General features: G+C 42.9%; 1 protein-coding gene across 2 annotated transcripts in view; it reads left to right on the top strand.

Annotated features, from left to right (window-relative positions):
• Positions 1–1280: 1280 nt before the first annotated feature.
• The window catches only part of LOC134932768 (cathepsin E-B-like), a 49567-nt gene continuing 36061 nt past the window's right edge, over positions 1281–14786 (top strand). Inside the window, exons 1-2 of one of the 2 annotated variants that reach the window (XM_063927487.1) lie at positions 1281–1369; positions 1790–1967. In XM_063927487.1, coding sequence (XP_063783557.1) covers positions 1314–1369; positions 1790–1967 — 234 coding nt within the window. In that variant the 5' untranslated portion in view covers positions 1281–1313. Of the gene's footprint in view, positions 1370–1789; positions 1968–14786 lie in introns of those variants that run through there. The other variant, XM_063927488.1, reaches the window with a different exon arrangement.

Raw genomic sequence — 14786 nt, 5'->3', positions numbered from 1 at the left:
AGAGGTGCTGTTACTCATTTGGCGCTGTTGCTCATATGGTGTATGCGTTAGACAGAGTGTACCCATAGAGGTGCTGTTACTCATATGGTGCATGTGTTACATGGAGTGTACTCATAGCGGTACTGTTACTCATACACTGCATGCGGTACACAGTCTGTACTCATAGAGGTGCTGTTACTCATATGGTGCTTGCGTTACACAGAATGTACCCATAGAGGTGCTGTTACTCTTACTGTGCACGCGTTAGACAGAGTGTACTCATAGAGGTGCTTTTACTCATATGGTGCATGCATTACACAGAGTGTACAGATAGAGGTGCTGTTGCTTATATAGCACTGTTACTCATATGGTCCATGTATTACACAGAATGTACTCATAGAGGTGCTGTTACTCATGTGGCGCTGTTACTCATATGGCGCGTGCATTACACAGAGTGTACACATAGAGGTGATGTTACTCATACAGTGCATGCATTACACAGAGTGTACACATAGAGGTGCTGTTTCTCATATGGTGCATGTGTTGCACAGAGTGTATTCATAGAGGTGCTGTTACTCATATGGCGCTGTTGCTCATATGGTGCATGCGTTACACAGTCTGTACTCATAGAGGTGCTGTTACTCATAGAGGTGCTGTTGCTCATATGGTGCATGCGTTAGACAGAGTGTATTCATAGAGGTGCTGTTACTCATATGGTGCATGTGTTACATGGAGTGTACTCATAGAGGTGCTGTTACTCATAGCTGTACTGTTACTTATACGGTACATGTGTTACATAGAGTGTACTAACAGAGGTGCTGTTACTCATACGGCGCGTGCATTGACTCGGAGGTGGCTTAATAGACCTACGTAGATGGCCCACATTATGGAGCATTATGGCGCATCCATGTCCACGCCTGCGTCCACCTCCGACTCAGGCCCTAAGGGGAAGATTTATCAAAGCTTGGTGAGAAATAAAATACCAACCAATCAGCTCCTGTGATTTTTTTAAACACAGCCTGTAACATGGCATTTGAGAGCGGATTGACTGGTACTTTATCTCTATCCAAGCTTTGATAAAGCACCCCCTATGTCACCATAATAAATAGACACATATATAGGTAATAAATAGACACATACTGTGTGTACCTGGAAGCATGTGAGATGCTATATACATCTATGGAGAGGTAGATTATTTATTTACTCTGAATATTGCGTAAAAACCTAGCAGGTCATTGTCCCACAGTAATTGATTGACCTGAGTACAAGTACACTGTGACCTTAGGAAATATACAAAAGTAAATGATAAACGTTAGCTCATCCAGAAGGTAACAATGAAGCTGGCAATTCTACTTATCATTTCTCTTCATATTAGCACAGCTCTACATAGGTAAAGAGATACCTAGATTGCTACCGCTGGCTCTACAGCTGCTTTTGACTTGCAGTTTGAACTATGATTTGTTATCCACTCTTGGACAGTCGCAAAGGAGCTGGACAACCATAACTACCTCAAACATACCCTGTACTATGGAATTATATAGGAAATGGCATTTAAAGTATTTTTTCCCCACTGAACATTTTATATTTTTAAGGGCGACTCATTTTATTAGTGTTTATCAGAACGTAGTATACTTGTCCTCTGAGTTTATTCTGTAGCTGTGGACTATAAAAATGCAGTATCTTTAGTCACAGTGCAGTGTAACCTCAGTGCTGACATGAAATGAATCGTTCAAAATAGAAGTTCTGCAATTTTTTCTCTTTTCTCTTTTTGAAGGATTACGTTTTATTTTTGTATTTATCTTTATTTCAGGGTCCCCCTGGTGAAAGTTCAGACCATCCGGCATCATCTCAGGCTAAGAAATGAACTTGATGACTTTTGGTTACATCACCGACCCCATGTCTTTGCCCAGAAGTATACTCAGTGCTTTCCTGATCACCAGTCCTTGGCGGTTGGCTCTACATCAGAATATCTGTTTGACTACATGAATGTAAGTATAACTCCTCCGATTAATTACTGGTTTTATATGATATGTTTGTATTAGTGTGTTGTCAGCGCAAAGTACCAATTTGAGAGAGCGGACATATAATTTTGTTTTTTTATTTTTCAATGATTCTTTTTGTTAAAAGCTCTAAGAATATATCCTATTCTTGTCTAACTGTTCCCATCATATCTATTAGATCATTCTATGGATCTTTTGTAGAAGGACTGCTTTGTGAAACTATTATTCATTCCATTTTTAATTCATGTTAATACATAAAACTGTATTAAAACTCCCTAAAGCAGCCGACCGCAAGTCAATTATTCAAAGTTTAAGTACAATGTATAACTACAGTAATGTATATTATATGCAACATACAGAAAATGCTTAACGTAATGTGTGTAAGCTGAAAGAGCCCAAAGAACCCCAGGGAGTATATGTATCAATGATATCTACCCACTTATCCAATATTATGCCCTCATTATAAATGGATTGTGATTCCTGGCCTTCTAATTGGTTAGATAGATGCAGCAGATTTGTGGAGGATTTATGGCGGTTTTGGTCCATCTCAGGAAAAAACAAACACCATAGCACCGCCATAAAACAGATGGACATAGCTTACGGTTTAGAAATCTCCATCATAACTGCTGAATAGTAAATTCATTGGTTTGGTGCTTCAATATGCCAGTGATGTGCAGGGGTTTCAAAACCTATGTCTATCCCTTACAGCCCTCAACTTTGCCACTCACTTCACCATCCAAAAGAAATCTCCTACCAGACAGGCACTTTACTCATTTTCTTTCCCTCTACTTAACCCACTATCTGTTTACCCCTCCGCCTGCCCCCACCCCATCTCCATCCCATTTCAGGGGACAAAGTGCCACACGTTTCTGTAATATTTTCCTCCCTTCGACCTGCTTTATGCACCCTGTATCCTCTTACCTTTCCACTCCCTCTCCCCAATGGCTGACTCTAGTCTTTTCATCTGTCCACTGGCATATTTCCATATTTTTTTCATCAAACAAGATTCCATTGACCATACTTCTCTTTTGTGTAAGTGTCATTCATCCTCCTGCTTTCATCAATGTTGACCACCCTCCAGGGGCGGATTGGTCATCGGGGCTCACCAGGTCGACGTATCCGTTGGGCCTGTTTTGTGTGTTGTCGTGTGGCCCCACCCCCCACATGAAAGGCAGCTCCCTGCATTCAGCACACTGCATTGTCCTCAGTCATCCTGTTATTCCATCTCTACAGCAACCCTGCCATCCAGTGATTCTGCCATGGCTACACGGTATGTTATACCTCTTACGTTCTGCCCATGTAGGGGCCAGGAAGGCTGCAATTGCGTACTATCAGGCCCTATGAGGAGGGATCCCCCCCCCCCCTCTCAACAGACCCCACCCCTTCAGCAGACTGCAACCCCATTAGAACTGTTTCCATAAATTTCCCGGGATGGTTTTCTATCCCAATCTGCCCCTGCCACCATCTTCTCCTGAACACCCTTAACATGATGTGAGTGGCAGTGCTCTATCCTTTTTCACTTCCCTCCTTTGCAGTACTTACTTTCACTGGTGCATAAATCATCTGCTTCAGTCTCCAATACCATAACTATGCTGACACCTACCTCTCTCATTTTTCATATAGCCAGCTATTTCTCTTACGTCCTAGTGGATACAGGGGATCTGTACTTTAGTACCATGGTGTATAGATTGGGTCCACTGGAGCCTGGCACTTTACAAAACTTTAGTGTGTGTATGTGTGTGCTGGCTCCTCCCCTCTATGCCCCTCCTACCAGTCTCAGTTTAATAAAAATGTGCCCATGAGCCGGGTGCATTTCTCTGGAGCTCCAGAGAGTTTCCTTTGGTTTTTATATTAGTTTATTATTTTCAGGTAGCCCTGGTTGGCAATCAGGCTACCTGCTTTGTGGGACTGAGAGGGGAGACCGAACCAACCTCCTGAGGGTTAATGGTTCGTAATCCCAGCTGACGGGACACTGAGCTCCTGAGGTGCCGATCACATATCGTCAGTATGTGTGCCGGACACCGGCAGCTAGCTGCCACCCTCTAACAGATGCCGAAGTACAAGGTGCGGTGAGTGTTACACCGGGGTCCCGGTTAGCGGGTCCCCAGTGCAGTTTGGCGGCAAGTCGCGTGGCGGTCACGAGCCCAGAGCCACGGTGCCCGCCGCGGACAAACTGGCTAAGCCCTCAGTGCTCACTGTCTCAACAAAGGCTTTGTGTGTACTGTCTGCATATATGATGTTGTTTGTAACATAGCCAGTATAAAAATTTGGATCACAGTGCCTTTAAAAAAATGTCTGAGTTCGGCTGGCTTCCTGCACGGCCGCCTAACCTAGATGTTATTACAACCCGGCCCATAATCGGATTTTCATGTGAAATAGATCTTGTATATCTATATATATCTACTACCCTTTGCCCGTGGCTTCACTTGCATGGATGCCTGTTATTGCTCAGCAGAACTAATTTTACAAAGACAGTAGAGGCATTTAATATTGTGATGTATATTTTTATATTGTCGACATTGATCACAAAATGTCTTTGCAAACAATCTTTACAGTTTTTCCTTCAGGGATTAACACAAAAAGATTCTTGGGGCTACTAACTCATGAGCAAGCCACGTAAAGCTGTCCATTGGAGAAGCAGCTGGTCCTGTGTGATCTATGCCGGCAGCCCTAAGCTTTTGTCCCTGTGACTTGTTGATCATCAAAGCAAAGCAGACGCTTACAGGAAACTGCAGGCGCTTGAATTGAAAGGAAAATTGTTGGGGATAAGAGGTACAGTATATGTGGTATAAGCACAGTCTCACCTGCACCAGATCCCATTAGGATCTCTGCCTCAATTAGGTTCCTCTGCAGAACAGTTGCATTAAGTCAGGTTGATTTCAGGTAATCGCTTTAGTCTAGCTTGCTTAGCTTTGGTGGAAATCTTGGACAGATTTGATCTCTTTCGAGCCAGCATTATTGTACCACTATAATAAACATTGCTCTGATAACCAGTAATCAACAGTTTTCTCTTTTTTTTTTAATGTAAACCAGGAAATCCAATTCAAGGATCAATCTTACAGTTCAGTCTAAAGCTGGCCTTACACCTCAAGATTTATTGCTTAATCTGGCTGGTGGGAATGAAAATCTGGTAATGTGCTGGACATGTGTATCTTTAAATAAAAGAATATATTTTAAAAATTAGCACTGGGTCAACTAAGAGAATAGAAAAAATAGGACTTTAATACCTACCGGTAATTCTTTTTCTCCTAGTCTGTAGTGGATACTGGGGTCTTGTACTTTAGTACCATGGGGTATAGCTTGGGTCCACTGGAGCCTGGCACTTTAAAAACCTTTAGTGTATGTGTGTACTGGCTCCTCCCTTCTATGCCCCTCCTACCAGACTCAGTCTAGGAAAACTGTGCCCGAGAAGACGGACATAATATGAGAGAACAACAATACAACAGTGGTGAGGCAAAAAGCCAAGACACAGCCAATAATGAAAGGAGGGCGCTAACCCGAACAGAGGATAGCAACACCAACCTAATCTGGATAGCATAGCTATCCCAACAACATAATGGGACCGCAACCTCGGTCCAACCAAATACTTACACAGGTAAGCAGGAACGAAGTACTGGAGGCGGGCGCCCAGTATCCGTTACGGACTAGGAAAAAAGGAATTAGCGGTAGGTATTAAATTCCTATTTTTTCCTTTACGTTCTAGTATATACTGGGGTCTTGTACTTTAGTATCATGGGGAAGTCCCAAAGCTCCCAAACGGGTTGGAGAGTGCTGAGACCCCTGTAAAACCACCTGACCAAACTGAAGGTCATCCTTGGTCAAGGTATCGAACCTATAGAATTTAACAAACGTGTTCGAACCAGACCAAGTTGCAGCACGGCACAACTGTAGGGCCGATACACCCTGGGCAGCCACCCAGGAAGACCCCACCGACCTTGTCAAGTGGGCCTGAACAGACTTTGGTAAGGGCAGAGCTGCCGAAGTATAGGCCTGTTGAATGGTCAACCTGAGCCTACAAGCAATAGATTGCTTGGAAGCTGGCCGACCAATCTTGGAGGCATCATAAAAAACAAACAGCGAGTCAGATTTCCGAAGATGGGCCGTCCTTTTGACATAAATCTTCAGAGACTTGACCACATCCAAGGACTCAGGACCAACGGAAGCGTCAGACAACACTGGAATCACAATAGGCTGATTCACATGAAAAGCTGACACCACTTTAGGCAAAAACTGAGGACGGGTCATAAGTTCTGCCCTGTCCTCATGAAAACCAAATAAGGGCTCTTACAAGATAAGGCCCCTAATTCAGAGACACGCCTGGCAGACGCCAATGCCAATAACATCACCGTCTTCCAGGTGAGAAATTTTAACTCCACCCTATGTAAAGGTTCAAACCAATCCATTTGGAGAAAGGACAGAACCACATTGAGGTCCCACGGAGCCGTGGGAGGCACAAAGGGCGGTTGCAAATGAAGAACTCCCTTTAGGAAAGTCTGTATTTCTGGCAACATGGCAAGCTGTTTCTGGAAGAAAATAGAGAGCGACAAAATCTGGACTTTGATGGAGCCTAAACGTAGGCCCATATCCTCTCCCGCTTGCAGGAAAAGTAGAAAATGACCAATTCTAAATCCCAGGTGAGAAACCTTTCTACGATGATAATGTTTTGACGTAACCATCTTCCTGACCTGGACCATGGTGGAAATAACCCAGGAGGGAAGATTATTTCTTGCTAGAATCTCCCTCTCAACCTCCAAGCCATCAAATGTAGCCGCTGTAAGTCTGGATAGACGAACGGACCTTGCTGAAGAAGATCATCTTGGAGCGGCAGAGGCCAGGTATCCTCCAGAGACATTCACAGGAGGTCCGAGTACCACGTCCGTCGAGGCCAATCCGGGGCAATTAGAATTGCCTGAATGCTTTCCCTTCTTAGCTTTTTTAGCACACTTGGGATTAGCAGTAGAGGAGGGAACAGGTACACAAACTGGTACGTCCACAGTGCCGTCAGCGCGTCCACTGCTACAGCCTGCAGATCCCTTCATTCTGGAACAGTAACGGCATAGCTTCTTGTTGAGACGAGAAGCCATCAGATCTATCTCGGACAGCCCCACTGGTGAATTCATTGTTGAAACACCTGAGGATGTAGGCCACATTCCCCCGAATGGAGGTCGTGCATGCTGAGGAAGTCTGCTTCCCAGTTGTCCACTCCCGGAAAGAATATAGCTGAGATGGCCCTTGCGTTGGTCTCTGCACAGAGGAGGATTTTTGACACCTCTCGCATTGCTGCTCTGCTTCTCATTCCCCCTTGTCGGTTCATGTACGCAACTGCCATGGCATTGTCCGACTGAACCTGGACCGCCCGATCTTTCAGGAGATGAAAAGCCTGCAGAAGATCATTGTAAATCGCCCTGAGTTCTAAGATATTTACAGGCAGAGCAGATTCCTGTCTTGACCATATCACCTGGAACTGGGCCCCTTGGGTCACCACTCTCCAACCCCGGAGGCTGGCATCTGTTGTCAGTAGAATCCACGAGTGGATATTTAACCTCCTGCCCTCTACCAAAGTCCGTTCAGGCCCACTTGACAAGGTCGGTGGGGTCTTCCTGGGTGGCTGCCCAGGGTGTATCGGCCCTACAGTTGTGCCGTGCTGCAACTTGGTCTGGTTCGAACACGTTTGTTAAATTCTATAGGTTCGATACCTTGACCAAGGATGACCTTCAGTTTGGTCAGGTGGTTTTACAGGGGTCTCAGCACTCTCCAACCCGTTTGGGAGCTTTGGGACGTCCCCATGATACTAAAGTACAAGACCCCAGTATCTACTAGAACGTAAAAGAAAAAATAGGAATTTAACACCTACCGCTAATTCCTTTTCTCCTAGTCCGTAGCGGATACTGGGCGCCCGCCTCAGTACTTCGTTCCTGCTTACCTGTGTAAGTATTTGGTTGGACCGAGGTTGCGGTCCCATTATGTTGTTGGGATAGCTGTGCTATCCAGATTAGGTTGGTGTTGCTATCCTCTGTTCGGGTTAGCGCCCTCCTTTCATTATTGGCTGTGTCTTGGCGTTTTGCCTCACCACTGTTGTATTGTTGTTCTCTCATATTATGTCCGTCTCCTCGGGCACAGTATTCCTAGACTGAGTCTGGTAGGAGGGGCATAGAGGGGAGGAGCCAGTACACACACACATACACTAAAGGTTTTTAAAGTGCCAGGCTCCAGTGGACCCAAGCTATACCCCATGGTACTAAAGTACAAGACCCCAGTATCCACTACAGACTAGGAGAAAAAGAATTACCGGTAGGTATTAAAGTCCTATTTTTTCTATTCTCTTAGTTGACCCAGTGCTAATTTTTAAAATATATTCTTTTATTTAAAGATACACATGTCCAGCACATTACCAGATTTTCATTCCCACCAGCCAGATTGAGCAATAAATCTTAAAGTGTATGGCCAGCTTTAGACTGAACTGTAAGATTGATTACCCCTTGAATTTAATTTCCTGGTTTACATTAAAAAAAAAAGAGAAAACTGTTGATTACTGGTTATCAGAGCAATGTTTATTATAGTGGTACAATAATGCTGGCTCGAAAGAGATCAAATCTGTCCAAGATTTCCACCAAAGCTAAGCAAGCTAGACTAAAGCGATTACCTGAAATCAACCTGACTTAATGCAACTGTTCTGCAGAGGAACCTAATTGAGGCAGAGATTCTAATGGGATCTGGTGCAGGTGAGACTGTGTTTATACCACATATACTGTACCTCTTATCTCCAACAATTTTCCTTTCAATTCAAGCGCCTGCAGTTTCCTGTAAGCGTCGGCTTTGCTTTGATGATCAACAAGTCACAAGGACAAAAACTTAGGGCTGCCGGCATAGATCACAGGACCAGCTGCTTCTCCAATGGACAGCTTTACGTGGCTTGCTCATGAGTTAGTAGCCCCAAGAATCTTTTTGTGTTAATCCCTGAAGGAAAAACTGTAAAGATTGTTTGCAAAGACATTTTGTGATCAATGTCGACAATATAAAAATATACATCACAATATTAAATGCCTCTACTGTCTTTGTAAAATTAGTTCTGCTGAGCAATAACAGGCATCCATGCAAGTGAAGCCACGGGCAAAGGGTAGTAGATATATATAGATATACAAGATCTATTTCACATGAAAATCCGATTATGGGCCGGGTTGTAATAACATCCAGGTTCGGCGGCTGTGCAGGAAGCCAGCCGGACTCAGACATTTTTTTAAAGGCACAATCACTTAAAAGGCAAAACCATGCCTTGTAAGTGATTGCCCCTTTAAAAAAATGTCCGCAGACGGCCATCATCCAACATGGCTGCAGAATTCAGGTGTCATATCTAGCCCTATGTATCAATCACTAATCAGGCAGATTATCTTGACTCAAAGTTTCAGTTTACACGTCCATCCAGTAGATGGCACACCAAGTCAAATACTACACAATATGGTTACGCGTGATGTGAGTTGCTAGATATCATAGTGTCACTGATCATGTTACTTGTAGCCTCATGGTGTTAGGTTAAGTAGCAACAGAATTTTAATCTATAAGATATTTGTTTTATTAAAGTGAATTTATACTAGAGATGTGTGGGTTCGGTTTTACTTGGATTTACACTGGTCTCACGGATTTTTCTTATTGGCTATCCAAAACACGCGACATCCGTGAGCCAATAAGATGATGTTTTGATACCCAAGTAAATCCAAGTAAAACCAAACCTGCTCATCTCTAATTTATAATGGACTGTGATATTGATTGCCCTTTGAACTGAATTTTGTTGTTTAGATAAAAAAAAATATAAAACTCTGGATGACGATCAACAATTCGCAGGGGCATATGCACAGTGCTGCAGGTGTAGATATCAGGACCAGTTGCTTCTCCCATGGGCAGCTTTATGTGGCTTACTCATGAGTTAATAGCCCCAATCATCTTTTTGTGTTAATCCCTGAAGGAAAAGCTGCAAATATTGTTTACAAAGAAATTTTGTGATAAATGTGTACAAATAAAATATATATCACACTATGACACACTGGGGGTCATTCCGAGTTGATCGCTAGCTGCCGTTGTTTGCAGCGCAGCGATCAGTGGAAAAAATGGCGAATCTGCGCATGGGTATGCACCACAATGGGCATGCGCGACGTATGGGTACAAAGTCCTTTGTGGTTTTGCACAGGTTCTAGTGAAGCTTTCAGTCGCACGGTCGAACGCAGAAAGATTGACATGAAGTGGGCGTTTCTGGGTGTCAACCGACCATTTTCAGGGAGTGCTTAGAAAAATGCAGGCATGTCGGGGAAAACGCAGGCGTGGCTGGGCGGGTGTGTGACGTCAAAAGCCGTCCCTCCATCGTTAGAAACAACATACACGAAGAGTAACTTACAGGGCTGGTCTTATTTTGCACAAAATGATTTTGCAGGCGCTCTGCTGCTCAAGCGTTTACACATCTGCAAAGTGAAAATACACTCCCCAGTGAGCGGCGACAATGTGTTTGCACAGCTGGTAAAAGTAGCTAGCGAGCGATCAACTCGGAATGACCCCCACTGTCTTTGTAAAATTAGTTCTGCTTAGCAAAACCAGACATCTGGCAAAATCTACTATAACATATTATAATACCAGCTATGCGCTCTCATTCTGGATCATATACATGATTAATACATACACAATTTCTGAACAATTTAATTCTGATACTATTGTTTTCATTTCACTTTGCTTTCTTTATTCTTATTCCATCGCAATACTTGTATGTATATATATATATATATATATATATATATATATATATATTTGTTTTCTATTCCTCTGCTTTATGTCCACATTTGAACATTTTATATGAATTTATTAAAAGTAAAATTTAAATTAAATGTGAGCCACCTTAAGACAACATCTTTCTCCATTATCTTTTGAATATACAGAATACAAGGCAGCACCCCTGACAAAACTGTATCTACAGTAGCAAGAATACTGTCATATGAATATTCCTAAAATAATCGTATACGTGTGCAGAAGTCTTGTCTTTTGTATTATAAATATTATTAATACATGTGAAAGTCATTTTTACCATATAAAATGCAATGATACACAAACAATGTCTGTCCTTTACTGATTTATGAATCAAATAGAAATCTTCTTACTAGCAGTAGTCCAAATGGAACTGACAAAGAAGAAATCCAAATAAACTGCCACAACCTGTCATAGTATAGCCACAGCACTAATGATTAGCTGGAGGGGTTCAAGCAGCCAATCAGAATCCATTAGATAGTGCTGGTGGTATCACTATCATAAATACCACATATCTTTACATCAGGTCTCCACTCCAGACAGTACCCACAAAACATACATGTTGACTTTTAAAATGCATCAATTCCCGAGGGATAGCGATGACCAAGTAATGCGTCAAGACACATTTCAATGTGAATCACATCATCAAACCCCCTGGAGACTGACACATTCTTTCAGGAATCCGGGAGAACCCCCTAAAATGTTGTTATTCTTGTGGACATTCCGGCTGAGTAAGCAAACATGCCTAAGCTTCTCAGGATGTGTCCAAGGGTTATTAGGTAGCATTTTCAGATGGCATTCTGTACTTACACATACAGGACTTTACCTTACTCTGCTAACCCTTTCCTGCCCATGAACTGCCTTGCCATACGTCATGGGCTATGAGACCAAGATATGCTCATGTCTACATAGGAAACATTTAGTATGTGTGTAAAGTAAGGAAAAGTCTACAGCCAACACTAAATGAGGCAAATTGCATCATCTAGTCATGCCCACTTCTTTTCATTCCCATCCTGGTATAGGGCAAGAATATAGTTCCAACGCATGTTTTGTGAATCACACAAGCAGAGATGGGTAACCTGTCCCAACAATATGATATATCCACAAATGCTCCTATGAGGAGATCCACAGAATATGTATTGGCATTCAGATGATAAGGCTGAGAACCATTATGGCCCTAGAATGTGTATGTGTGTTCTGTCATGTAATACCAAAGTTTGGAATGTGTTTCTCTGCATTTCAGTTATCTGACACACTTCTAAAAATACATAGCTACAGATAGTGTGCTAGAAAAGCAGTGCTTCCAACTGCAAGAGATCATTTTTTATCTTAGAAGTACCTGGCTTGTTACAAACAGTGCATCTGCATATAAATTACAGAAGTTATTTGACAGAAACATGTCTGGGCTGTCGTTTCTGGACAAAATCACTAACATTTAGTGTTTAACGGAAAATAGCGTAATAGTTCTTGAAATTGCACAGACAACTTTATTGTGTATGCTTGCTTTGCATTAGTTGCGTATGCTGTGAATAAAAATGCACTCCATCCTGTTGCCAGTTATGTTTGATCTTTACACAGCCATTTGCATGGATCAGATAAAATTTGGGAGAATGCCACCTATCGAATTTCTAGAAACCAGCGACATCAAAGTATATTTACCTACTTTTTGCTGCTCCTTTCTGTGAGTTCATAGGGGCATGCGATTTGTGTCATCAAAGTCTTAGCTTCACTTCCAAGATGTAGTGATTCACATCATTATGTCCCCATCCCACCCATTTCACAGGGGAAGATTCCTTTTGCTACGCAATTTGCATATTTCAGTTTACAATCTGAGGCCATGTATCCAACTCTGTGACATATATAGCATGTACTTAGGCTTGGTATGTCTTGTGTAAAGTACATTAATCTCAACACTTATTTCAATAGGTATGCATTTAGGAACTGCAGCAGTTTTGTCCTCACAATCTCTGTTGCTAGCTTAGTCATGTTAGATTCTGAAGCTACTACTAGGAAATCAAATTCAGACAGATTCTGTAGACAGACCATTGTGACCTCCCCGTTGTCATCCTGTACAATTACAGATGTTAGCTGCTGAGATATGGACATCCTATCAATATAGTTATTCATGTCTCTGCATTCACTCCACTTGGTACTGTACAATGTACATCTAAAATGTATCCTCCTCATGAGACCTCGGTCTTTATATGCTGTCTGTAGGGGTGGTATTCATGTGACCGCCGGTCAGCTGACCGACAGTCACATGACCTCCTCCACGAGCCTGACGGCTCACTTTCCCGATGGTCAGTATGCCGACCAATAGGGACTATTTCCACCCATAGAGTGGGAATAGAACCCGTGGCGACCGCAGCCACCGAGCCCGCAAGGGGCTTGCTGCACTCGCCCCTCCCCGCCGGGATCCCGGCGTCGGTAAACTGACCGGCGGTCAGGAGACCGCCGGTCAGCCATACTACACCCGTCTGTAGGGCTATCAACATGTCATATGCTGACACTTTATTGTGAACTGTGAAGTAAATGTATTGCTTAACAGTTAAGTCTATGGTCCCAATTGCTCTATACGCTTCATCAGGATTAGGATTGTCACCTGGATTAGTTGTAGTCTACCACAGTTTTTCAAGATAGAGCTGCATTTCCATAGCAACCTTCAATGTGGCATAATACTCTGCCTTTCAATTTTATGAAGTTCATGCTGGCTGCTGCTGCACTGATCCACATGCAGGACTATGCACTTCACACACGATCAGTATGATTTACCCGTGTCCAGGATGCCGGCCATCAGTATACCAACAATGGCATCCCAGCTGCCACTATGCCGGCAGCGAAGCGAGCACAAAGAGTCCCCTTGCAGGCTTGCTGCACTTGCCACAGGTTCTATTCCCACTCTATGAGTGTTGTGGACACCCATGAGTGGGAATAGCTCCTGTTCGCCGGGATTCTGGCTGTCTGCATTTTCTGCTGTCGGGAATCTGCCATCGGTACCCTGACCGCCGGGATCCCGACAGCAAATTAACTGCATCCCCTTCACACGCTGGATTCTTTGGCGCCTGTGGTACCTGGGCCGATAAACTTTTGATATGTACTATTAGTGTGGGACAATAGACACCAGAAGAATGTGAAATGGAGTTTAGGCCAGACAGTTTATTCTTAAGCAGGTTTGGAGGTTTATTTAAGATAACAGTTGACAGCTGTAACAGCAATAACACAATATAGTACAAAGTAAGTAATTATGTCACCAGAGACAGGAGGTAGTGGTAGAGGTGATATCTGTGGTACTATGTCCCCATCTCAGACACAGACCAAGGTGCAAGGTCACATATGTGTAGTAAAGGTTGTAGTGGCCATCTTGGTAATGGTGGCTGCCTGGCTTCAAGGTAAGGAGCAAGAGATATCGCTGGATCACACTCCTCTCTAACCATCTGTAGCCTAGAAACCTACAACTTTTGAGGGTGCTAACCATGTACAAGGCAAGCCTCTACTATTACAAAACAGAATTTGCAGGAACCTATGATTTGCAAACTTAATTTGATCAAGGAAGAGATTGATCAATTAATTACAAATTGCCTTCTCTCCCGTCACAGATAATATTACCTTTAGTTGCTCTTTGTCATAAATTAAAATACTCTGTTAATGCTCATATCCTCTTTCATTTTAAAATGGACACCAACAAATAGGAACAACCTGCTATTCTCAAATAGAACAAGAAACAAAGAAGCCCAAGGTAACAGCAAACACTTTAGAGACGTTGAATTGGTTGCACACCAGGTTCCTAAAGTTTTGTCATGCAGTTACTATTTATATTGATGTTCTGAAACAGTTAATTTATGCTGAGATCTTTTAATTAATTTATATTCCATATCTCCCAACTGTCTCAGTTTTACTGGGACACCTGAGATATGGTCACACATCCATGTCATCTTCCTATAGCTTCATTGGTGTTTTTATTTGTGAACCACCCACTATATTCGCTCCTCAGAGTTTGAGAATGTTTGAGACTGTGGGGTAAAT

The sequence above is a fragment of the Pseudophryne corroboree genome, chromosome 6 (assembly GCF_028390025.1).
Source record: "Pseudophryne corroboree isolate aPseCor3 chromosome 6, aPseCor3.hap2, whole genome shotgun sequence".
In the NCBI taxonomy this organism is placed as follows: domain Eukaryota; kingdom Metazoa; phylum Chordata; class Amphibia; order Anura; family Myobatrachidae; genus Pseudophryne; species Pseudophryne corroboree.
The sequence above is the reverse complement of the archived record's forward strand: the minus strand, read 5'-3'. Positions and strand labels throughout refer to the sequence as shown.